A 21,721-nucleotide genomic window follows, 5' to 3' on the forward strand; every position below is an offset into this window, starting at 1 on the left:
CAGAGCACAGCACGGAGCACTGCTCTGCCGCTGACCTGACATCGTTATATTTCCCCATTTGAAGACAAATGTACTTGCTGCAAACTTGTACTTTCTCAGCCACTACTCCCAAAGTATCTCCATTTAGTTTTAGACAAGCCTTTTCCAAAGCAAGGCTGCAAAGTCTATACCAGTACCCAAATTTACAGAGAGATCACCATCCAATATTACGTGTCCGTGGCCCTGCCCTATGTCAAGTAGAAGTCTGCTTCTTCAAGTCAATTTTTCAAAATGCTCATGCTTGTGCCAACTCACTTTTCAGGCTCTTCAAAAGACCTTCCAGGATGGAAACACCCTGAAATGGTCTGAATAGCAGGAAGAACTGGATCTCTGGCTATGCACGAATTTCAAAGGTGTCCCTATTCAAACAGCTCTTAAGAGCTGCTCAAGCAATCCAACAGAGCCAGAATAAAGAAAAGTAAATAATATTAATCCTGTATCTGCAGGAGGTGGAAGCTAAAAAATATAATTAGTGGGAGTCCTCAAGGACAGTCACTAGCTACTTTCTCTGAATCCTGCTGCTCCAATATTGTGTTGTGTTGCAAATGTCATTGATTTTCATTTTCTTCCTCTGAAACCCCAAACCTGTAATATTAAATAAGACTGAGGGAATTTCATTTTGTATCCAGAATACACTAAGCAGACAGCAACCCACTACTGTCTGTCCTACCCCATTAACTTTATTAAAAAATTCAACAGAGCTGATTTTTGAAAAAGCAATTTATCAGGCTACAGTAGAAATACGGTACCAAGTGAAAGTTATTTTATTTGGATTTAGGTGTTCCTTGCCTAGGATGTACCATCAGACTCTCTAAGCTTGTCAAGATTGATAAAAAAATAGGTCACAAGTGTATGATAGGTATAATTGCCTTACTCTTCCTTAACCCCCCTTTAACCAAAATGCATAAGCTTGTATTGCATTTCTTTACAGAAGAAGATAATTATTGCTGTCACTGTCACATTCACTTCTCAGTCTTGATAACAAATGAATTAAACCTGGCACATGACCAAAGGTCCTTCAGTTTCCCTGTCAATGCTAATTCAAGATACCATACATTTTGCATAGACTGGAGAAGGAAAGGAAGGATGGATCTAGACAGTATAAAGTTGAGAATTAGTTTAACATGGAAGACTTTGGTCCCCAGTTACACTCAGCTCTCCAACACAGTAGGTGAGTCTCCAGATGGAGGGGGCAAGAATTCAGATGATAAGATCCCCTGGACATTAATGGGTATCACCAAATCCTCAAACTCAGCTGATGTACACTGCCATCACACTGTTTGACCTCTTTACACCTTGAAGTCCAACAGGTAGGTTTTAGATTCACTAAAGGAGCCAGATTGCAAGAGCAGCTTGATCTGGTTTATGACTTACTGTGGTTACAACAGCTAAAATAGACTAGAGACAAAAATAATCACAGCTCATGCTTGAGAGTACACATTAAATTGACAAGGAAATCTCCCTTTACTCAGTTTGCTGCAAATTTATTGAAAACGCTGCAAGTTTTTTCTCAAAAACTTGAAGCTTTACATACAAATTACTTAGATGAGATATCACATACAGTCTATCAATATTCTGTCCAATACACAGCAAGTTCTAGTTTTCTGAACACATATTTATCTAAGCTTTTGGCAGTGGCAAACTTTTTAAGCAGCTGCAAGCTTTACTGACAATGTAGAACCAAATAAAGGTTTGCCTAAGAACTCCAATTCATAACTCGATGCCAAATTAGCATAAGTGAAATATGAGTATTTAATATAATAAAACATGAGCCGCAAGCACCGAGCCCATCCCAGGAAAAATGTGAAACCAGAAGGTATTTTAATGAAAATCTGGAAGCAAATATCACAGTCTAATATTTAAAAGCCATAAGAGTTAATTTTAGTTTGAAAGGAAATCATTTTTCAAAGTTCTGTATTCTGTTTAAAAACAGATTGAGCACGTTTATTAAATTAGCAGACCACTGCATTTATGAAATCCATAAGTCAGATCAATGGTGCACAGTCAGCTCTACAAAGTAATTGCTGGCTTCTCTCAAAATGGACAATCCAAAAACTTCCAAGGACTAGTTTTTCCCTTCATTATTTATAACGAGCAAAACATGGTGCAATAGATTGTAATTCATAATGCTTTTTTAATGTTTTTATAGCACAACACTTGGACTCATTTCTAATATTTTTGAATGACAGGTTGCCATTATTGAATTTCCATTAATATGAATTATGAGTACAATATATTTTACCCAATATTTTCTACCCCAGGACTAACGTGATTCTGCAATAAAAAAAACCCCACAGTCAGCATTTTTTTCCAGGAATAGAAATCACAGCCATCAGAGATTAGTCTTCCTGCATCACTATGTATCTGACCTCAATCTTGCATCCATTTACCCTATGACAGAATCATCAGACATAATTTACATGCACATTTATGGTCACAGAATCATAGAATACCTGGAATTAGAAGGAACCCACGAGGATGATCAAGTCCAACCCTTTGCCCAGCACAGGACACCCCAAGAAACCCACCATGTTCCTGAGAGCATTGTCCAAACACTTCCTGAGTTCTGTCAGGCTGATGCTGTGACCACTTCCCTGGGGAGCTGTTCCAGTGCTCAGCCACCTTCTGGGCAAAGGAAGTTTTCCTAGCATCCAAACTCCTCCTCTGCTGACAGAGCTTGGTTGTTAAATAGCAGTATTTAGGAAAGTGCCCAGCTATGGTTCTGAAGCAGCAAGTCAAGGCTCACTCAGCAGGCTGTCCCTCCTCTGCCCAGGAAATAAGTTGGTGATTTGGCCCAGGGAGTACAAGATGGACAGACATGACCAAGTCCTGTCCTTGTGCATACCTCCAGGCACTGATGTGAGCCTGAGGAACTCCCTCTCCCTTATGAAAGCAGATTTTAAGGATCAGGCAGATTCAAGCACACTTCAGATCTTTTTGTTTTGCTCACAGGAAGAACCTACCATGGATATCTCTCCCTAAGAAACAGCAATCCATCTAAATGACTAAACCCATACTAAACAGTAGGGATGAGGATAGCCATCCTGAATTCAGTGGGGCTACCTGCCTGCTTGCAGGCAAGCCTATGCTTCATGTTTCACCATGTGTCAGAAAGACAAAGATACATGTGGTAAACAAAATCCCCAAGGTGCAGCTGTGGGCAGTACACTCTGGGGAAGGATGCATCCAGTGTACCTGCAATATCAATCCCACTGGAGGCAGAGTATTGAGCTGTATGAATGGACAGTCTCACCTACCATGACTGTTTTTACCTTTTATGAACTGATTTAGCATTAGCAGCATAAAACATGCTTTATCATTACCACAAGACCAGTGAAACATGGCAGCTTCTTTGGGAAAAAGCTTTTTTTTAAACGGTCACCACTGAACTTTGCACAGACCTTGCGGTACCGGGGCAGAAAGGCAACAAAGCATTTTTCTTTGATTTTTAAAAGACACGTAGCAATAAAAATCTATTAAATGAAACAAAGACTTTCTCAAATGCCAGGAATGGTCTGGTCCCTGCCCTGCAGGGCTCACATCAAAAAATCACAAGAGATTGACATGTGATGAAAATAACAAAAGAAGCAAGCAACTAGATGACAGGTAACAATGTTGAGTAGAACCATATGTGTTCCTGCACACACACTCCCAAACAAGTATTTGGCAAAGTCTGCTCCTAAATACAGATGCATTCAGAAATACTCACAATCCAGCCATAATCAGAGGATTAGTCTTTGCCAGCATCATGGGGGTAAACAGTTCTTTAGGAGAAATCCTCGTACAAAGAGGGCGAGGGGCTTACAAACAATCTCTAGAAGCACATGCCAGACACAGGGGATAAACAAAGCATTTATCAGAAAAACAAACAAAAAGGTAATCAAAACTGGAGTCCTTGGGAAAAGAGATGGCAGGACTGGGACACGAAAAGATACATTGTTGGAAGCTGAGTAGGGGGTTGTGTGAATCCTTCTGATATTTCTTTAAATGTCAGCTCCTAATTATGACATCTTCACTACCACCCTGTAGGTAATACAGCCCCCTCTAGCAGAGGCCTTGCATTCTGTGGAGAGCTGCACTTCAGCATTTCGAGCTTCCATCATGTTCCTGCCTTTTATTCTGGTGAGAATGAACAAGCAAACAGCAAACTCCCACTGAACACCTACTTCTGCTTTCATTCCAAGGTCTCCTCGTTGTTCAGTTAAATCTCCAGGTTTATTATGCAGATTTAGATGAAGACACACTTACACTCTGAGAAGCACTGGTAGATAAAGTGAGAGAAAGGGTAATATTTAAAGAAGTTTGAAGCACACCACATGCTCTATAAACACTCACCAGAGAAGAGGAAATGAGTGGGGTATAATCTTTTGCATAAGTTTACATGTGTAAAACCTATGTTAATAAAAATCAATCCTCATTCACTATTTGAACACAAATCCCATTAATAATTCCATTAAGCTATCACTTCAGCTCATTATTTTACCCATTTGCAGTTCACTATGCTCACTGTCAGCATCTGCTGCTTTCCCTGAGAAAGAGGGGGACGAGGCCAGGCAGTCGCATTCCCGTTCAACGCGCTCCCCTCGGCTCGCTGGGGAGAGGCACTCGGAGAAGGGGCATTTCCAGTCTGTCCTACCCAGAAACAGAGTACATGGCCTTCCAACACAACCAGCCTCCATCCCACGACTCACCATCCAACATCCATGCCTGAATTCAGATTGCCCAGTTATCAGAGCTACCCAGCGTGCTTACTCTATACTTTACTAAGCAGATACTTTGAAAAGGAAAAGGGAAGGAGGGAAAAAAAGAACGCCTGACATACAGACAGTAATACATAATAAGCAACATAACCTTGCATTTTGCAAGTAAAAGCTTGGAGAAAACAGGGGACACAGGACAGACCTAGACAAAAACTTCCCCCAAACCCAACTCCCACAACACAACACTTTAAACACGTTAAACATTCAGGGAGGCAACAGATAACATAATCACAAGGCACAGCAGGGTCCTCAGTGAAAAATGCGTACACAACTCTTGAAAGGTTATTACAGCAAATTTAAGCAAACCAATTGCACAAAGACCAGAGAGCAGCCAAACAGAGGTTTTCAGGTCTTGTGTGCTGATCACTGAGGCTCATTCCAACTGGCTCAATTTGATCTAACAATCAAGAAGTCAAATGATATGAAGAAAGATATTTCCTCCAGTAAATTGAAAAAAGTGGAGTGGGAGCTTATTTAGATTTGCTTCTTGCAACTGCATTTCTTCCTTTTTTTCCTCTCTCCAAGCAGTGCAGCTCCTGTAAAAGGTTTCAGTAGTGGAATGCACATTTGCACATCGTGCATCTCTGTCCTTTCATTCTGTCCAGGAACACTCACCTCCAAAGGAAAAGCAAACAGACAGGGCGCTGAGCACAATGAAGCAGAAACACAAAGGGAAAAGTGCTGAGAAAAAGAAGCTCATTTCCAACAGTACTGAACAACTACCCCGGGCTAATATTGTTACATTTGACTGAACCTGACTGGCAAAACACCCCACTATTAACCCCTAAGCTCTTCATCAAACAGACTCATGAACTGTTCTTCTACAAAGGTATGATAGATTCGGCAGATTTTATGGTTGATTGGATGAAGAAAGTGAGTCCCCCTGAGGTCTTCAAAATCTAACACCAAAGGTGAGGTGTGTCAAGCTTTATTTCTGTAGCTTCTCCCGAAGGGAATTATCCCAAATATAACATATGGTCGTGGATTTCTATCCAGATGCCATCACAAATGGACCAGTAGACATTTCCTATGAGAAATACTTCAGATAAAATATCTGGCACTGAAAAGTCTTCAAATTTGTCAGCACTGATGGACAGTCAAGGCCAAATCCTCCCCACAAGAAGACACACATACTAACAGTGCTGCCTTAATTTTGTTTGCCCATGCTGTGGCTGTGCTGGAAGGAGTGTGTGGTCTGAAAGAGCCACATGTGGGAACACTAATTTTGTTTCATATGATGACTAAAATGCTGAAGCTGAACCAAAACCACAGGTCTCATTGCACCGTTAGTAAGATGTGCCAGGAAGGCGGTCTGGAGCTCTCTGCTCATGGAATCAGGCAACTTCCATTAATAAAAGGTATTCATAATTCATCTTGAAAGAAATCAAGATGCATACATAACTGTACCTCAGGCAGCTGGAAATGGAAGCATGAGGATGAAAACAGGGCAGGACAAAAGGATATAACCACTCTTCTGGAATTTCCCCAGTCCTGCCAGCTAGCATAGGTTTATCGGGCTTTCAGTGCTAGAAAGCAGTATTATTTTCTGTTCATTGCTGTGGTGAGAAAAGGAAGAAGAAAAGAGACAGGCTACTAAATGAAAAACCTACTTCGCAGATAGTGAGAGGTGCTTCTACTTCAACACTTAATGGCTGTCAGGATCTCTCATACCAGATGTATGTTAACATCTGTCCAATATCTAACACAATCTAGTGGCCCATGTGCAAAACTTGACAAAGATTTCTAAAAACCAGCTGACACAACTACACAGAAGATACATTTCTAGATTCCCTTAGACTATGCATTTCTATTTTTAATGGAAAAGTGAGTTCACAAATTATTCAAGTTGCTGTGACAATTTTCAGTAGGGTCAGACCACACCATCTCAGTGCACAGGTACACTGGCCTAAAGCAGAGACAAAGTGGAGATATGCTTGTGCTCCTTATTGTTCAGATACAACCCAGTCAAGTATGAAACTGTGGAATCAAGTGAAACCAATTACACTTGCCTCAAACACAAAATCGTCCCAATAACAAGAAAACAAAACAGAGCCAGGACCTGTTATACAGCTCTAAGGCCAAATTATACGGCCTGGCCACGTTCACAGGATTATACACTTTTACCCTCCAAAACAAGGTGGCTATATCCAAACTGCCAGTTGGGAATGGCTGCTGGCTCTTTCTAATCCCTAGGCCATGCCTGGGAATTGTTTATGACAGCACTAGCTGGTCCAGGCTGAGCGCAAGGCAGAGCCTGTGCTAACAATTTAATGGTATAGATGGTCAAGTTCCAGCTCTTGGGCTTGTGCCCTGGCACTGCTTGATCTGCTCGGGGAGACCTCGCCAAACACAGTTGTACTGTGAGCAGAGCTGGCTGGAACACAGACAGAAAAAGAGTACCCAACCAAATTCATATCTTTAAGCGTTGTCATGATTCCCTTCCTTATTCTTAGGGGTTTTTGGGGTTTTTTTCCCTTCATTTTCCAGGCAGCCTTGTTTCCACCAAGGCTTTCCATTTGCCAAAACAACAGAGGGTCAAAATAGTTGCGATAAGCGCCCAGGGTGTTTAATTTCTTACCATGATTCAGTGGCAGTTGCCAACAAGTGATGGTGCTTCCAGTACAGTTGGGAATGCTGTGGGAAGTGTCTAAAGAGTTTAAATCAAGTGTCTGATTGAAAACAGGACAGGAGGAGAAAGATGTTGAGACTGAAGTAGAAAGGTGAAAAGATAAATGAATGAAATTAATTGGTCCACAAACTTTGCTGCATTGCCTAAGCTTTGCTTTGTGTCCTAGTTCAAAGAGCTGGATGCAAAAAGCACACTGCTCAACAACTGCTGTGACTGCCTTATCTCTCTCTGGTTTTGAACCACTTTCTTTGATCCATAACAAAAGAATAATACAAAAGGTCTTTGCTGCAGAGCAAATTTACTCCCTTACCAACAGCTCAGAAGGTGAGGTAAGCAAGACTGCTTTTGCACACTTAGAGCCATGGTCAAGGTGACTTCCATAACTACCTCTGTGTGGCAGGTGCCACCTTTCTGTACTCTCAAGGAAACCTTTTAGGAGAGTCTAGACTGACTTTTCTCCAAGACTCCACAGCTCTTTGCAGGCTTTCACCACCAGAAAATAACCCTGGTTTCATGGGAAGGGGCTCTGGAAAGTGACCAAGTATAATGCCTCCTCAGAGAGGGCAGTGACAACACTGGATTGCTTGGGGCTTTGACGACTTGAATTTTGGTAGCTCCAGGGTATGCAGCAACATCTCTGTGCACCTGTGCCAGCATTTGGCTACACTCAGTGTAAGCCATTTTTTCTTTCTTTATAACCAGAAATTCCTTTCCTGACTTTTCTCTTCCCATTTCCACTCCTGAGAAGACTCCACTGCACTACTTTACAGGACAACCTCTTAGCACAACCTGAAGAATAACATAGTTCACAGGGAACTCAAGAGGAATACAAAGTAAAATGGTAAATTGGGGTCTGTCTGGGCAAATTTAGAGGTGTCTTTCTCTACTCTTTGACTTCTGGTTATTTTAGAAGGGTCCTCTGTCAGCCCACTTGGTGTACTGCATCCAAGAGCATCCCCCAGTCTCTACAGAACATTGACACCAGACTTGGACTGTCCTGTCCCTTTGCAAAGCAACCACTGGCAACTCACAGAAAAACTTGGGAATTATCTACCTAACATGAAAATGGAAACGAGCACTAAGAGAATTGGGACTGCTCAGCCTGGGGAAGAAAAGGCTTTGGTATTACTTAATTGTAGCCTTCCCGTACCTGAAGAGAGCTGACAAGAAAGATGGAGGGAGACTATTTTACAAAAGCATGGACAAGGAGGATTGGCTTCAAATTTATAAAGAGTAGGTTTAGATTAGGGATTAGGAAGAAATTCATTACTGTAAGGGTGGTGAGGCACTGGACCAGGTTGCCCAGGGAAGCCATGGATGCCCCATCCCTGGAAATGTTCAAGGTCAGGTTGGATGGAGCTCAGAGGAACCTCTTCTACTGGGAGGTGTTCCTACCCATGGCAGGAGGGTTGGAACTTAAGGGTCCCTTCTGACCCAAACCATTCTATGATTCTATGAAGATGGATTTATCATAAAATTTTTAACAGCTGTACAAATCATAGCTGAAATGACATGTAAGAAAACTTGAAACAACATTACCCTGCACTGCTCCTGAACTAAACTTTATTGTACAGCAGTTCGTATTTCTAAGTAGGCTGAGAAAACAAGGTGAATGGCAGCTTTGCAAACAAAGCATATGTGATTCATATCTTCAAAACCTGTACAGGGCTGTGTGTTTTAATCAAAGCAGCTCATCTGAGATAATTATTCATGTGCATGATGACCCTAAAAGGCATCAATTCCACATGTCAGAGACTTTGGTCACAGGAAAACTATAAATACGATTATTGCGAGCAGTAGAAAAAATGTTCATGAAAAGGAGTTTAAAACTTCATAAGCAAGAATGGAATTAATACACTCAAATTTTCCTCTATAATCCAACTTGAAGAACCTTGCAAAGATAAATGCTAGACCTTTAAAAGCAGGGATGATAAAGATAATTAATGGAAGCTTAGAAAGATAATAATGTCTCAAATCCATGTGGGGTATAACTATTGCTCAGCTTTTGAGGAAAAGGAAGATAAATTATTCAGTTTTACTCCATCCCAGCATGAAGCAAAAATTCTAAAGGAAACAAGCTGTTCAAAAGCAAAACTGTGATGACTATGCCAAGATAGGAGTTAGGCTCAGAAGACCTAAAATAAATCCAAAGTTCTGGTATTTATTGGCCGATGAGGATTCTGGGTATTGTTTTAAAGCAAACTGTCAAAACCTCTGCCTTGGGAAATATACTGAAGAGTTGATTCAATTCTAGGATTTTGTCAGGATATTACAGAATGCTTTTGGTTGGAAGGGACTTCTGCACATCATTTGGCTCTCTCCTGCTAAAAACAAAGCACATTTTGATGTTAGGTCAGGTTATTCCTGGTCATGTGCAGCTGATTTTGCAGGGTTTCCTATGGAGATTCTGCAGCTGTATTGGGACTTTGCTCAGTTTTGCACCCTGCATCTGCACTAATGTGTAACAAACAGGAGGAGCTGGTAGTTGGTAGCAAGGTGGGGATCAGTGTCTTCTCCCACGTAACAAGGAACAGAACAAGAGGAAAGCTGCACCAGGGGAGTTTTAGATAGGACACTGGGAAACATTTCTAAACTGAAAGATTATCAAGCATTGAGAACAGGCTGCCCAGAGAAGTGGTTGAGTCACCACCCCTAAAGGTGTTAAAATATGAGTACATGTGGCACTTGGGGACATGGTTTAGCAGTGCCTGGGCAGTGTTTGGCTACTGGTTGCATTCAATGATCAAAAACATCTTTCCCAACCAAAATGTTCCTGTGATTTTATGAACAGCAAGAAGCACTGTTTTACTGAGAGGATGACAGGGTACTGGCACAGGTGGCCCACAGGACACTGGAGTCTCCTTCCTTGGAGATACTCAAGGTCCTCTGAACGTAGTCCTGGGCAGCTGGGCCAAGCTGAACCGGCTTGAGCAAGGGGGCTGGACCAGACAACCTGCAGAGGCCCCTTCCAACCTCAGTGATTCTTGTATTTCACTTTCCAGCTGAAATATGTTTCACTTGATGTGCTACTTCAGTGGTTCTGAAAGCATGGGCTTCGTATAACACTTTGGAATTAAAGGATAACTTTAATTATATATAATATTATAATATAAGCAGTATATAATCTTAAACATTCAAATTACACAGCCAAGAAAGCTGCTTCTTCTGGACATGTTTATGCAACAACTTAGTAGTAAAAAATATTATTCATATACTTCTCAGTGCTTTGTTTCAGGATTACCATAAAAAATCTGGGATCATAAACAATAAGAAATAATGCTATGATATGAAGAATTTATTACTAGTTATTATTAATTATTTATACAGTGGGTGCATACCATTTTACACACGAACACAAGTTCATAGACAGGATTTATTTTTCTGCAGAACTTCTACAAGCTTTGTTTTCCAAAGTGAACCAGTTTGGTCATGCTAAATTGTAGTGGGTAACAACCACATATGTTTCAGCTTGACAGGAGCAGAGAAAAACCAAAACCAGCAGAGGCAGACCAACTTTCAGGAGAATTTGGGATAGCTGGTTTCTCCAAACCAAAGTAAACGTGCATTTTGTTTCCTTAAAAGTACCCGCTTCATCCAAGAACAGAGTGTTACAGCGGCTAACCATCACTTTGAACCTGCCTCAAATTCAGAGAGAAAGCCCAACAAAATAACTTGCTTATCCTTTCACACAAGCTTCTTTTCAAAGTAATGTGAAATTATAAATCTTCATGAGAGCTGCTTCTACAGAGTGAAACTAGAGCCAGGAAAAACTGTGTGAGGAATTCCTTCCATGGTCTCCCTTATGGCGCTCTCACAGGCACTGACAATGAACCTCTGTTTTGCCCACTCCCAAGGAAGGGAGTTGATGTATTTCCATTTCTGCAGGAGATGTCTGCACCTCGTGAGCCCTGTGGGGATGGGATGGAGCATCACTGCTGTGACAGGACTCCTGGCACTGCTGCCCTCACTCACAGCAGCCCAGCCTGCCCACACTTCAGGCCACAGACACACGAGATCCTCATGCTCCTCTTCAAGGCCTGGGTATTTTTTCAAGAGGATTTTCAGGACTGTAGACAGGGCAGTGGTGATGCTTTAAGGTCAATCTGGGGTGTCAGCCCTGGCTGATCAGAGCTTCCCAGCATGTCCAGAGCCCATCAGCCTGTGTCCAGTGTTTGAAGGTGAGCATTCCCAGTTCAGAGAGCCAGAGTGCAGAGATAAATGTCCTGTTTATCACTCCCAGGGATGAATTTATTTTTTTGTCTATCAGTTTCACAGACAAGCGTTGTATTAAGCAGGAACTCAAAGGCCCATGGAAATCATAAGAAGTGAAGCTTTCCTCCCTTCTTTTTCCTTCTTTCTTTTTATTAATTTGGTTAATTTGTGTTGCAAGCTGAGGAAACCGATGCCATCAAGAAAATATTACATTTGTCATATAATGCATTTCCCTTCTGCTATGCATTAAAACTGTTTTTTAGAAATTGCCATTGTTTTCCTGTTATAATAAAAATTACAGTATGCAGACATCCCACCCAAGCAGTACAGCAGCTCTCTAACAAACTGTTTGCATCAGGTTCCTTCATACCACAATCAAGCCATCCCTTCCCTCAATGATTTCTCTGACATTACCCTCTTCATGCAACACCAAAATCAGAAATTACCTTGCTGAGAAAGGATCAGCATTCTTGAAAATAATTTCTAGGCCCTACCTATTAAGCATTGACAGCAAAAATAATAGAAAACCACCAAGTGATTCCTTGTAAAATTCTTTTAGTGGCTGTGTTTGATGGTGACAATGGCATTATGTTCCTAAATGACAGCAACCAACCTCAGGATTATATGCACCTATGACTCAGAGAACCTGCCCTCCTTTAGAAGTACTGCTCCTTAGAAATAAACCCTCTAGTAACCCATATCAAATCACAGGCAAGGCAGCTCCCAGGCTTCTTTTAGCCTGACAGGAGCCTGGGACAAATTTTATAATGAAACACCCATGACTCCTGAATGACAGAAGTATATATTTTGCTTTATTTGGATGGATAATCTGCAACTAATAAATGTGAAAATGATGTAATGCTGAGAAAGAAATAAGAAAATAAAAATAACTCTAAATAATTTCAAAGAATCAAGCACTTAAATCCTGGCCAACACAAATTTTATTTAGGTTTTATGACTGATACTTATTCCTTTTGGAAGTCAAGAGATTTTTTATTCAAAGTGCCAAAGCCCAGAAATACTCCTTTTTCTTTATCCAAAGCTGTCATGTTTGTGACCTTGTAAGTATCTGGCGATGTCAATTAGTGCTTCAAAAATGCTGCCTTTCATCTTCAAATGGAACTGGGCCTAGAAACTGGCCAGACCTCTTAGCTCTTTCAACAGATGATAAACACACTGCAAGCAAAAAAATCCAAGCAGCTTTTTATTACTTTACAGATTAATGAGCATGCCACGGCTTTCCAACCGATTTTGGTCCAATAAAGTATCTGCAAAAGTTGACAAATTAAACTCACATTTTGTAAGTTCCAAATTCTACACTATTAAAAATATGTACAGATGCATCTGAGAAAAAAATACTGAAATGAGATGGTAAGAGGAAGTGGCAGATCATCAGCACAGCCTAAGCCCTCTCTAGGGACACAGATCATTAGGAAGATCCTTTTAGAGAGGAGTCTGGAAAACACCTAAGACATCTCCACCTTCTTCAAAGGGAAGAATTGGTTCCTCTGCTCCAATGCCTTCATCACATCAGTTTTGGAAAGCATCACCAATCTCTCTTTGCTCTCTTCTGCCCTGGTAGTACGAGTATTTCCCAGGAGTTGTAACTTTTCTGTAGTAGCATAATGCGATTACTTCAGCAGAAGTCATTGCTCTGTTCAATACTCAGCCATTTTTTGTCAATTTGTATTTAGAGGAAAGAAAAATGTGTCCTGAGAGTCAATGAACAAATCTATTTGTTTCCTCTTCTCATTCCTTATACAAGCTCAATTCCTCAAATGCAACTCTTAAAGTAACTCTCTGATTTGAGGATACAAATATGATACTAAAATGGTATTTTTTTGTTGCACCCTGCTGGTTTCAGCCCGGCTGGTCTGGTGAGATGGCACACCATGGCCAACGTAATTCACTCTGTCTATCCTTGCTTGCAGACTACTCACAACAGGCTCAGCCTGGAAGCTGCAGTCCAGTTAAATTGTGTGTCAGCCCAAAATGTAAATTTTGCAAAGCTTAGTGAATTTTCAAGCCTAAAGAACCAGGAGAATGTGATTTGGGTGCCAGGGTAAACCTGCCCTTTTGTTCTGTTACAAACCATCAGTGTTATGTACTCTGGGCATTGCTCTGATTTCCTAAGCATTTATGTCATCGTCTGCCATAATCAGAGCTTCATGTGCATCAGAAGTCTCTGCTTAGGTGGGAACAGGCTTGCATCTCATTTACCAATGAACCTAGATATGACTCTATTTTAAAAATGTATCCAGAGGTAAAAATGTATTTCTGGAACTAAAAAAAATCACAGTTGCAATTTGAAATCCAGCAACTGAAGCCTTGTGTACCATCACAGTAATTTGCCAAAAGAAAAGGAGGATCTTTAACGTGGCTTTTGCCGCTGGACTGCACTTGGGCTGGACTGCTATGTCATGTCCAGATCGAATAATCACCAGGATACTGTTTGAAATGGTGACAAAAATATGCCAGCTCTCAGTACAAACCCTAGGGGAGTGGAAGAACACTTCCACAGAGAAGCTGGAAGAGCATATCCCATATATTTCATCACCACATATTTTAACTGTTTTCTAGCAACTGTGGTATTCCAATATTTATAATCTCTCTCTTTATGCAAGCATCTTATGTTTTATAATAAAAAGAGTACATAAATTTCAGTTACCGTAGCAGAGCAAATTGTTGCATGTAATTAGTCATGTACAACATAAGGCGTAACTTGAAAAACAATTCGTGTTTATTCTTCCTCTGCTTAATCAATATTTTAAATATTTGTGGAAGCCGTACACCAACTTCGCAAATCACCACCTCCTAAGCGAGTGAAGGAGAACAGACAACACAAATCCTGCAACCTGCAGCAAATCACCAGCATCTGACAGGCTGCTGTTCAGGGAACTACATTTTTTTGGCACATGAAGGAAAGAAAAATATAACATTTTACTTCTGTGCTGTTTCCCTTTATTCCTTTTTACAGTGCATTCCTCAGCCACGCTGACTTGTTTTTCCTTCACTGTAAGAATTTTCTTCCCTCCCCACTTGTTTTTTAATGCTATTTAGTTGCACTGATGCACAAAGTCAGCAGTGGCTACTTCGCCTGCAATCCTTGCCTGACTTTCCAGAGAGGTTAACAAACATTTGATCATCACTGTCTTCCCTCCCACATCAATAACCGTGGCTAACCACAGTGGGATAAACTCTGGTAGCAAAAACACACAAGTCTTAAATGCTAAAGGAGTACTGTGAGAACAGGAGGCCACAATCACGCCTCAGTTACACTATTTAAAGACTTAAAACTGCACAGCTATCCCTGAGCTCAACTAGAGAAAATCTTATAAAAACTGAAGACTGGTGTTTTTATAAAATTTGTCATAGGTTTAACCTTGAGAATAACAAATCATTAAGTGTTGGGGGGCTGAAGAATCAATTTATGTTCCAAACAAAGGGTTTTTAAAATTAAGGTTGAAAAAAAAATTAGATCTCGCCTGGTGGTGCACAGATTCTGTTGATGTATCAATCTTTTCAGGCATTTAAAAATAATATAGAGATGATAAAAGTAAATGTTCTATAACCAAAAAATCTCTTGGTAATAAAATTTCAAATTACAGCCCATGACAACACTTCTAAATTGAAGCTGTGATGGAGAAAATTGTACAAGTAACTCGCAAAGTAATTCGGAAAAGCAACAAAGAATGAAGGTGCTGCTGAGATGAACAGAAAACATAGCTGGAATGCTGTGCAGCATCCTTAAATGAATTTCAGACTGTTTTGTTGCCAATATCTTAAGCACTGCTGTAGTCTTATAAGGATTTCTTGGATAGTCTCCTTTGACCAATAAATAACCTCACTGCAGAAAAAAACCCACCACGTAGAGAACCAGCCCTGAGCTCAATCATCACATATGGCTGAGCTCAGAGTCTGACAAACTGATCCAAACACAGAGTTTATTGGCAAGATTTCCACTTTTCTATGGACTACTGCTATAGGGGTTGAGGAAGTATCTCCAGCAAAGGACTCATGTCTCTGAACTGTGCTGCCTCTGGGTCTGTGGCCCAACTGTGGCCAAATGGGTACAGAATCAGGCTAGAAAAAACAAATTGAGTAAAAGAGTTGAAACATTGCTCATAGTAGCAGAGAATGAGTAGAAAACCCAAAAAATCACTGTCTCTGAGTGCCTCACTTTCCCTGTCAATATACTGGGTGTGCAGCATCAAACTATTTCTTAGAGGTTGATGAGGTTTAAATAGTTTATCTGATATTTTCTGGCAGCCTCCAATGAAATGGGTTATAGCAGTGCAAAGTCTCATTGTCATTTTGTTCAGCAAAAAAATAAAGCTTGGGATAAGACAGCTTTTCTGTTTAAATAACTCAGACCAAACATCCATAACCACTTAAAGGTGGCAGATCCACTAAGTGTGATTTTTACCAAAGCATCTGTGGTAAGAAGGTTACAGGTACGCTTTGAGAATAAATTTCAAAGGTCTGCAAAGCATAATTAGTTCTAAAGTTCTCCTACACATTAATAATTAGTAATAAAAGTCCTCCATAGAAAGTAGTTAAAAGCTCTTCCAGAAGCATGAAAACATAGACCAAACCCAACCCCCTTACAGCTAGTCTTACATATCCTAAACTTCCTCCTGAAGATGGTTTCATTTTTTTCTCTCCTTTCCAATGCATTTTCATTTCATCTCACCTAAGTCATGGCAAAGTCTTTAATCTTACATTTACATAATTTTAAAGACCATGGTTCAGCCAGATTAGGTAGACTAGTGTTCCTTAAAACAATTTATCTTTAAATTCCCTGAACAATTCCATCACGCAGCAAATCATACAGTCCAGTTACATCAGAGAGAAAAGAACTTTTTTCCTCCATTTTGATTTTGTCACTTTAGGATTCAGTTAAGCTTCAGCTGAAGGATGGGAATATGACCAGTATCTGCCAATACAGGTAGCCAGAAGACAGATCTTGTCAAACAGACTTCATGTCAGTCTTTGACAATACTATGGCTGTTCCATAACTCATAACTGAGGACAATGATATGTAGATGTATTTTTAATAACTATTGATTTAGCACTTTGGCAAAAAAGTCTGGAGCAATTATTGGCTATACAGACATGGAAACAAAGGGAGGGAACGGTTTTATCCCCATGCAAGGGAATGGTGAGTCTGATGCTGAAAGGATGCATATGGTTTGGGTATCTAAGTTTAAGTTGCAGAACCCATATTTGCAATGGCAAATTAAGAACAGAGGGGATGCAAAAGATGCAGTTATTTGGAGGCTACTGAATGTGGGCAATAGCAGGAAACTAAAGGAATCAAGGACCAAAGGACTCAGCCTGGGGTAGCACTGGTGGCTGTACTTATCTCCTTGGGCAATAAGACAAGGAGAACCAGGTTCTCAATCTTCTTGCTTCATGACACCTTATCCACTGTGTCACCTCTTGTGTGGGGGACACCCTTGCCACTGAGTTTAATGACTTGCCAAAATGCTGGGGGAGGTTCAGCCTGCAGAAGGACACTCAGTGATCAAATACCTCACTCCCAAAACAGAACTAACAAATCCAGCTGCTAGATGTCACCTACACCCCACGAGCTGGTACCCCATAAACATGCTGACAAAAATGGTTGCAAAAGGTAGGCAGGCTGTGATCTCTCCACAGCTCAAAGCAACTTAGCACACACTTGGTTTATTTTTAAAGTATTGTTATATATTTTAATTTTTATGTTTTTATTTTTAAGAGAAACCAAGCAACCATTTGCTTTTCTAACTTGTGATCTCTTCAATATATACATGGACTCAATTTTTTATGCCTAGCCATTAGCTGGATCCTACTAGGGAAAAGCCTTGGCTGGTTACACTGCTGACCACAAGTCCAAGTCTGCTTTTGTGAAGCAGAGAGACACAGACAGGCAGAGTGAACAGGAGTGTGTACGAGCACCTGATGTTTTTTGTGACACCATTTCACATTATTAGTTGGAAGCTTACTAAGCACCATACCCTTACATCTCTGTTTACCCTACTTCTCTCTCATCTTCAGAGTTACTAATACATGCAAGTTTGAATTTTTAGTTAGAGCTGCTGAGCTGATTCACAGCAGAAGAAGCTGGGGCAAAAACTCTGTGCGCTTTTACACATTTATTTTATGGGAGATTACACAGCTGATTAACAGTTCTCAGAATAAAAAGTCTCCTGTTACCTCCATTCTTGTCTATTTATTGCTTTTGATCTATTCATGCCAAAACATTCTTACTAATGAAAGTCATCAGAAAATTGTCTAATAAGGTAATTTAGAAGACAGTTCACATCTAGCATATGATCAAAAGGCACTTAACTTGCTGTTCCTGCCTCCTCTCCCCCAATAAACACATGGTGTACTAGCACTGATAAGCTTCAAAATGGTTTTGAACATCTGGGAAAAGGGCTGATCAGCTCCAGACAATTGTTGGACTCTAAGTAGACCCAGGAACAAAGGTCATGATAAATGAAACCACTGCTTTGGCTCCAAAATTGCTTCAATCATCTCCAGACAAAGCATGACTGAAATGCATCTATCAGTGGATAGCATCTGGAGAACACTAAAAATGTTTTGATCAGAATCTGAATGGCTTCTTCCAAATGAAAATAATTTTAAGATGCCATGGCAAATTTTTATAACCACACTTTGGGCTAATGTTTCCTTCTGTAGCATTGACCTTGTTTTTCTATAGTGTGAAAAAAATCAATATAATAATGGTACTGCAGAAAAATTTCAGCTTGCTCTTGGCTTACTTTAAATAACTTCATTGTCTCCTTTCCCTCTGTCTACATCTGCTGTATTTGGCACTTTCAGTTATTAAAATGAAACCAAGTTGAAAGAAAATGTTAAATATCATAAAAAGAAACCCAGCAGCGCTTCTGTCTCACTTTGCCAGCGCTGTGGTCACCTTTACCATTTGCCAGGTTTTTCTGTTCCCAGCTGCTCTACCTGAATCTGCATGCAAAAAGAAATACAAACTTTCCCCAAGAATATCAAATGTACTTTGCAGTTCTACTAGAGCTAAATTTTATTTTTTTTCTAAAAAAGGAACACACCCTCTTTTCTCCAATAATATATTGAAACAAAAAAGCCCAACACTTTACTAGTGACTTCCATTCTTTGGAGTTGTCTCACTCCTTAGTGTGCATTTTTGCAGAAATGAGTGAACCTGGTTATAGCAGCTCCACAGTTTCACTCCAACCTGCTCTAAGAACGAAACTTTGAGAATCTTCTAGGAAACTATCAACTAAAGAGAAAAAAAAACACCATTCAACCAAAATTATGACCTTTAGTTACTTTCCACTCCCTCAGGATGAGAAATACACCCACTTGCTGTCAAGCACAGCTCTGCCTTGGTCAACAGACAAGAAGAGCATTTCCAAAAGAAATGTGGCAGCAGTAAGTTCCATGGAAAGCCACAGAAAGCCCAAACGAAGGCAGTGGTGAATGGAAAGAAACACTTGCTCTGCCTGGGCCTCTCAGAAGCATGGGGACAGTCCTGGAGCAAGCAAGACCTAGTCTGGTGTATGCACAACACAGAAAAGAATTAAAAAGACACAGACTGCCCATATATAAATTCATTTTCCTACTCTTGGCTATCCCATGAATGCAAGCCTTACAAAGGGACAGATGACGCTCCATCTCTAACATCCCTTCAACATGTCAACCCGGTTTTAAAAAAAAAAAAAAATTAAAAAAAGGAAAAAAAAAAAAGGAAAAAAATAATGAAGAAAGGCTGAATTCTTACTTTGGTACTGGAAGCTGGGGAGGAGTTGGCCACCAGGCTGGTGATGACATCGCTGTTGCCGGTGGTGCAGGCGGCGGTGGCCGGGGTGGGGAGGCGCGAGGGGACGATGGGCAGGGGCAGCAGCCCGGGGCGGGAGCTGCTGGTGGTGCTGGCGCTGCTGCAGTTGGTGCTGCCCACGTGGTTCCCGTTGGAGCTCCAGTCCCGACGATCCCACCCAGCACGGTAATCTCTTTCAAACCGGCTGTGGTGCCGTGACATCTCGGTGGAGGGCAGGTGTGTCTCAGAGGGAACTCGAGAGCCTGCCTGGAGGATTAACGACAAAGAGGAGTTAGGGATGAGGGCCCAGCACAGTGACTGTAACCACCAGGGCAAGACCCTGTCATGCCTTCTCTGCCTTAGGAGAACACTGTTTCTCCTCTTTTCCCAGCTGAACATTGAGAGGAAGAGAGTGTCACAGTGAATATTAAACTAGAACACAAATGAGAGAGTTTAGACAAGCACAAGGACACAGTGGAGAGCCCAGTCCCACAGACCTGAAGAAACACCATCTGTCCAAACTCTACAGCAACATAGCAAGCAAAAGCACACAAATTGTGAAGAGCCGAGTTAGAAGAAAGTCATAATTCAATGTTCTGACAACAGGAAAACATTCCCAACAGCCCCATCTTGCAGTTTTCTCAGAAGCCTTCAGATCCTTTCTGTAGCCTCTTTCTTGTACCTGACACATGACCAAATATTGATGGTAAAGATTAACGCCTTAAGTTTTAGCTTTCATATTTTCCAGATTCTGTACTGCATTAGTATATAACTCTGAACTTCATATAAAGTGTTACCAAGCTCTCTTTACTATCTAGTTAGACAAAACAATCCTTTTTCAGCCTGAGAACATTACAGCTTCAGGCCCCAAAAATATAAACAACAGCAAATTGAGGAGAACCATCTGGGAGGATGGAACTTCATAACCTGAAGTTGTAATTGGACAATTAATCCCAATATGTAAATGGTCCAAAAATTATAGAAGTGTGAAAACTCATGACCTGTCATCCATCCTGGGTGTAGCCTCAGCTGGACTCTTGTACTGCCCAAGGTGTATCCTTTGAAGGCCTTTCTAATAAATACCTACTTTATTCCTTTAACACTGTCTAGCCTCTGTACTAAGTAGCCTCTCAAGGCATCAAGATCAAAGAGAAAAAAAAAATCTACCTGCTAAATCTATCCATTACTTCTCCATTTTCAAAGCCAAATACTGCTTCACACAGCTCCCTTTTTGCTAGACTTCCTCACTGGAAGCTCCTACAGGAATATTTCACTCTGTGACTCCTTCCCACAGTGAGGATGCTCTCCCAGTCAGGCCAACATGTTCTGCCTCCTCCTGTACTTCTGGCTAGACATAAAACACTAAATACACATAGGTGAGCAGTGGCCAAGTTGTTCTATGTGATCACCCAGTCTTTATCACCACTCAGTCTTTGTTATCCACAGATTGTACCTGCCAGGTGAGGGATGTCTTAACACCATGTTGGGAATCAAGACTCCCAGCATCGAATCTTAGTTCTGATAATTATATGTTACATAGCCTAAAGCAGTTACTGAAGTGTTCCTGGCAAGGTTTCCTAATGTGCAGAATGGTGGCAATAATGCTATTTTCCCATCACAGTTCTGAGCAAGTGAAAGTTTACAGCATTTGCAACAGAAGAAACAGTATGAATACATTCTAAATGTATTTGATCCTATAAATAAATAATGAGTATCTAGGTCATTGCAGCACCTGATTTATTTTATTTGCATCAAACAATCCACTAAGTTCTTTGTAATAATGACATCAGGTCAGTGGAAATAATGTTGTTTTACAAATTCATAAACACAAAAATGGATGGGGTAAGAATATCTGTTTATAAGGATAGTGGAGGGAACCAGAACTAAACTCACCCAGAAACTTGAAGATAATAAACTTCTTAAGAGAGAGAAAAAACTTAGAAGTGTTATAAAACAGTGTGCCTATTGACAATGTTAGTTATTCACCTGGTAGAAATTAAAAAGGCAAACAAAAAAACAATCATTATGCCTAAAGAATGAAAGGTTCAGCTGGTTCAGCAGAGAGGTACTAGATGAGACAAAGAATACTTTTCCCTAGTTAAAAATACAATAATATGGAAGTGTATTACAAGATGCTGCCAAATTCCCTACCACAATCATTATGTTCAACAAAAGGCCAAACCAAATCTCCCAAGAAGCTGCATTTTTGATGGTTACATTGTCCCTCTCCAGGAATGACCACCTCCAGCAAGAGCCTACACTGTGGACCACATCATGGTG

At 40.6% G+C, this 21,721-nt stretch overlaps 1 protein-coding gene across 11 annotated transcripts in view; it reads right to left on the reverse strand.

Moving 5' to 3' along the window:
* The window catches only part of KLHL29 (kelch like family member 29), a 389,077-nt gene that overhangs the window by 220,357 nt on the left and 146,999 nt on the right, over positions 1-21,721 (reverse strand). For all 11 annotated transcript variants that reach the window (XR_015282702.1, XM_086875691.1, XM_086875697.1 and 8 more), the window contains one exon: positions 19,406-19,708. Coding sequence is in view for 10 of the 11 variants with exons in the window: in XM_086875691.1 (XP_086731817.1) it covers positions 19,406-19,663 (258 nt within the window). In the remaining variant the exon portion in view is untranslated. The remainder of the gene's footprint in view (positions 1-19,405; positions 19,709-21,721) is intronic.

Source organism: Cyanistes caeruleus, chromosome 2, assembly GCF_971803275.1.
Source record: "Cyanistes caeruleus chromosome 2, bCyaCae1.hap1.1, whole genome shotgun sequence".
Classification (NCBI taxonomy): domain Eukaryota; kingdom Metazoa; phylum Chordata; class Aves; order Passeriformes; family Paridae; genus Cyanistes; species Cyanistes caeruleus.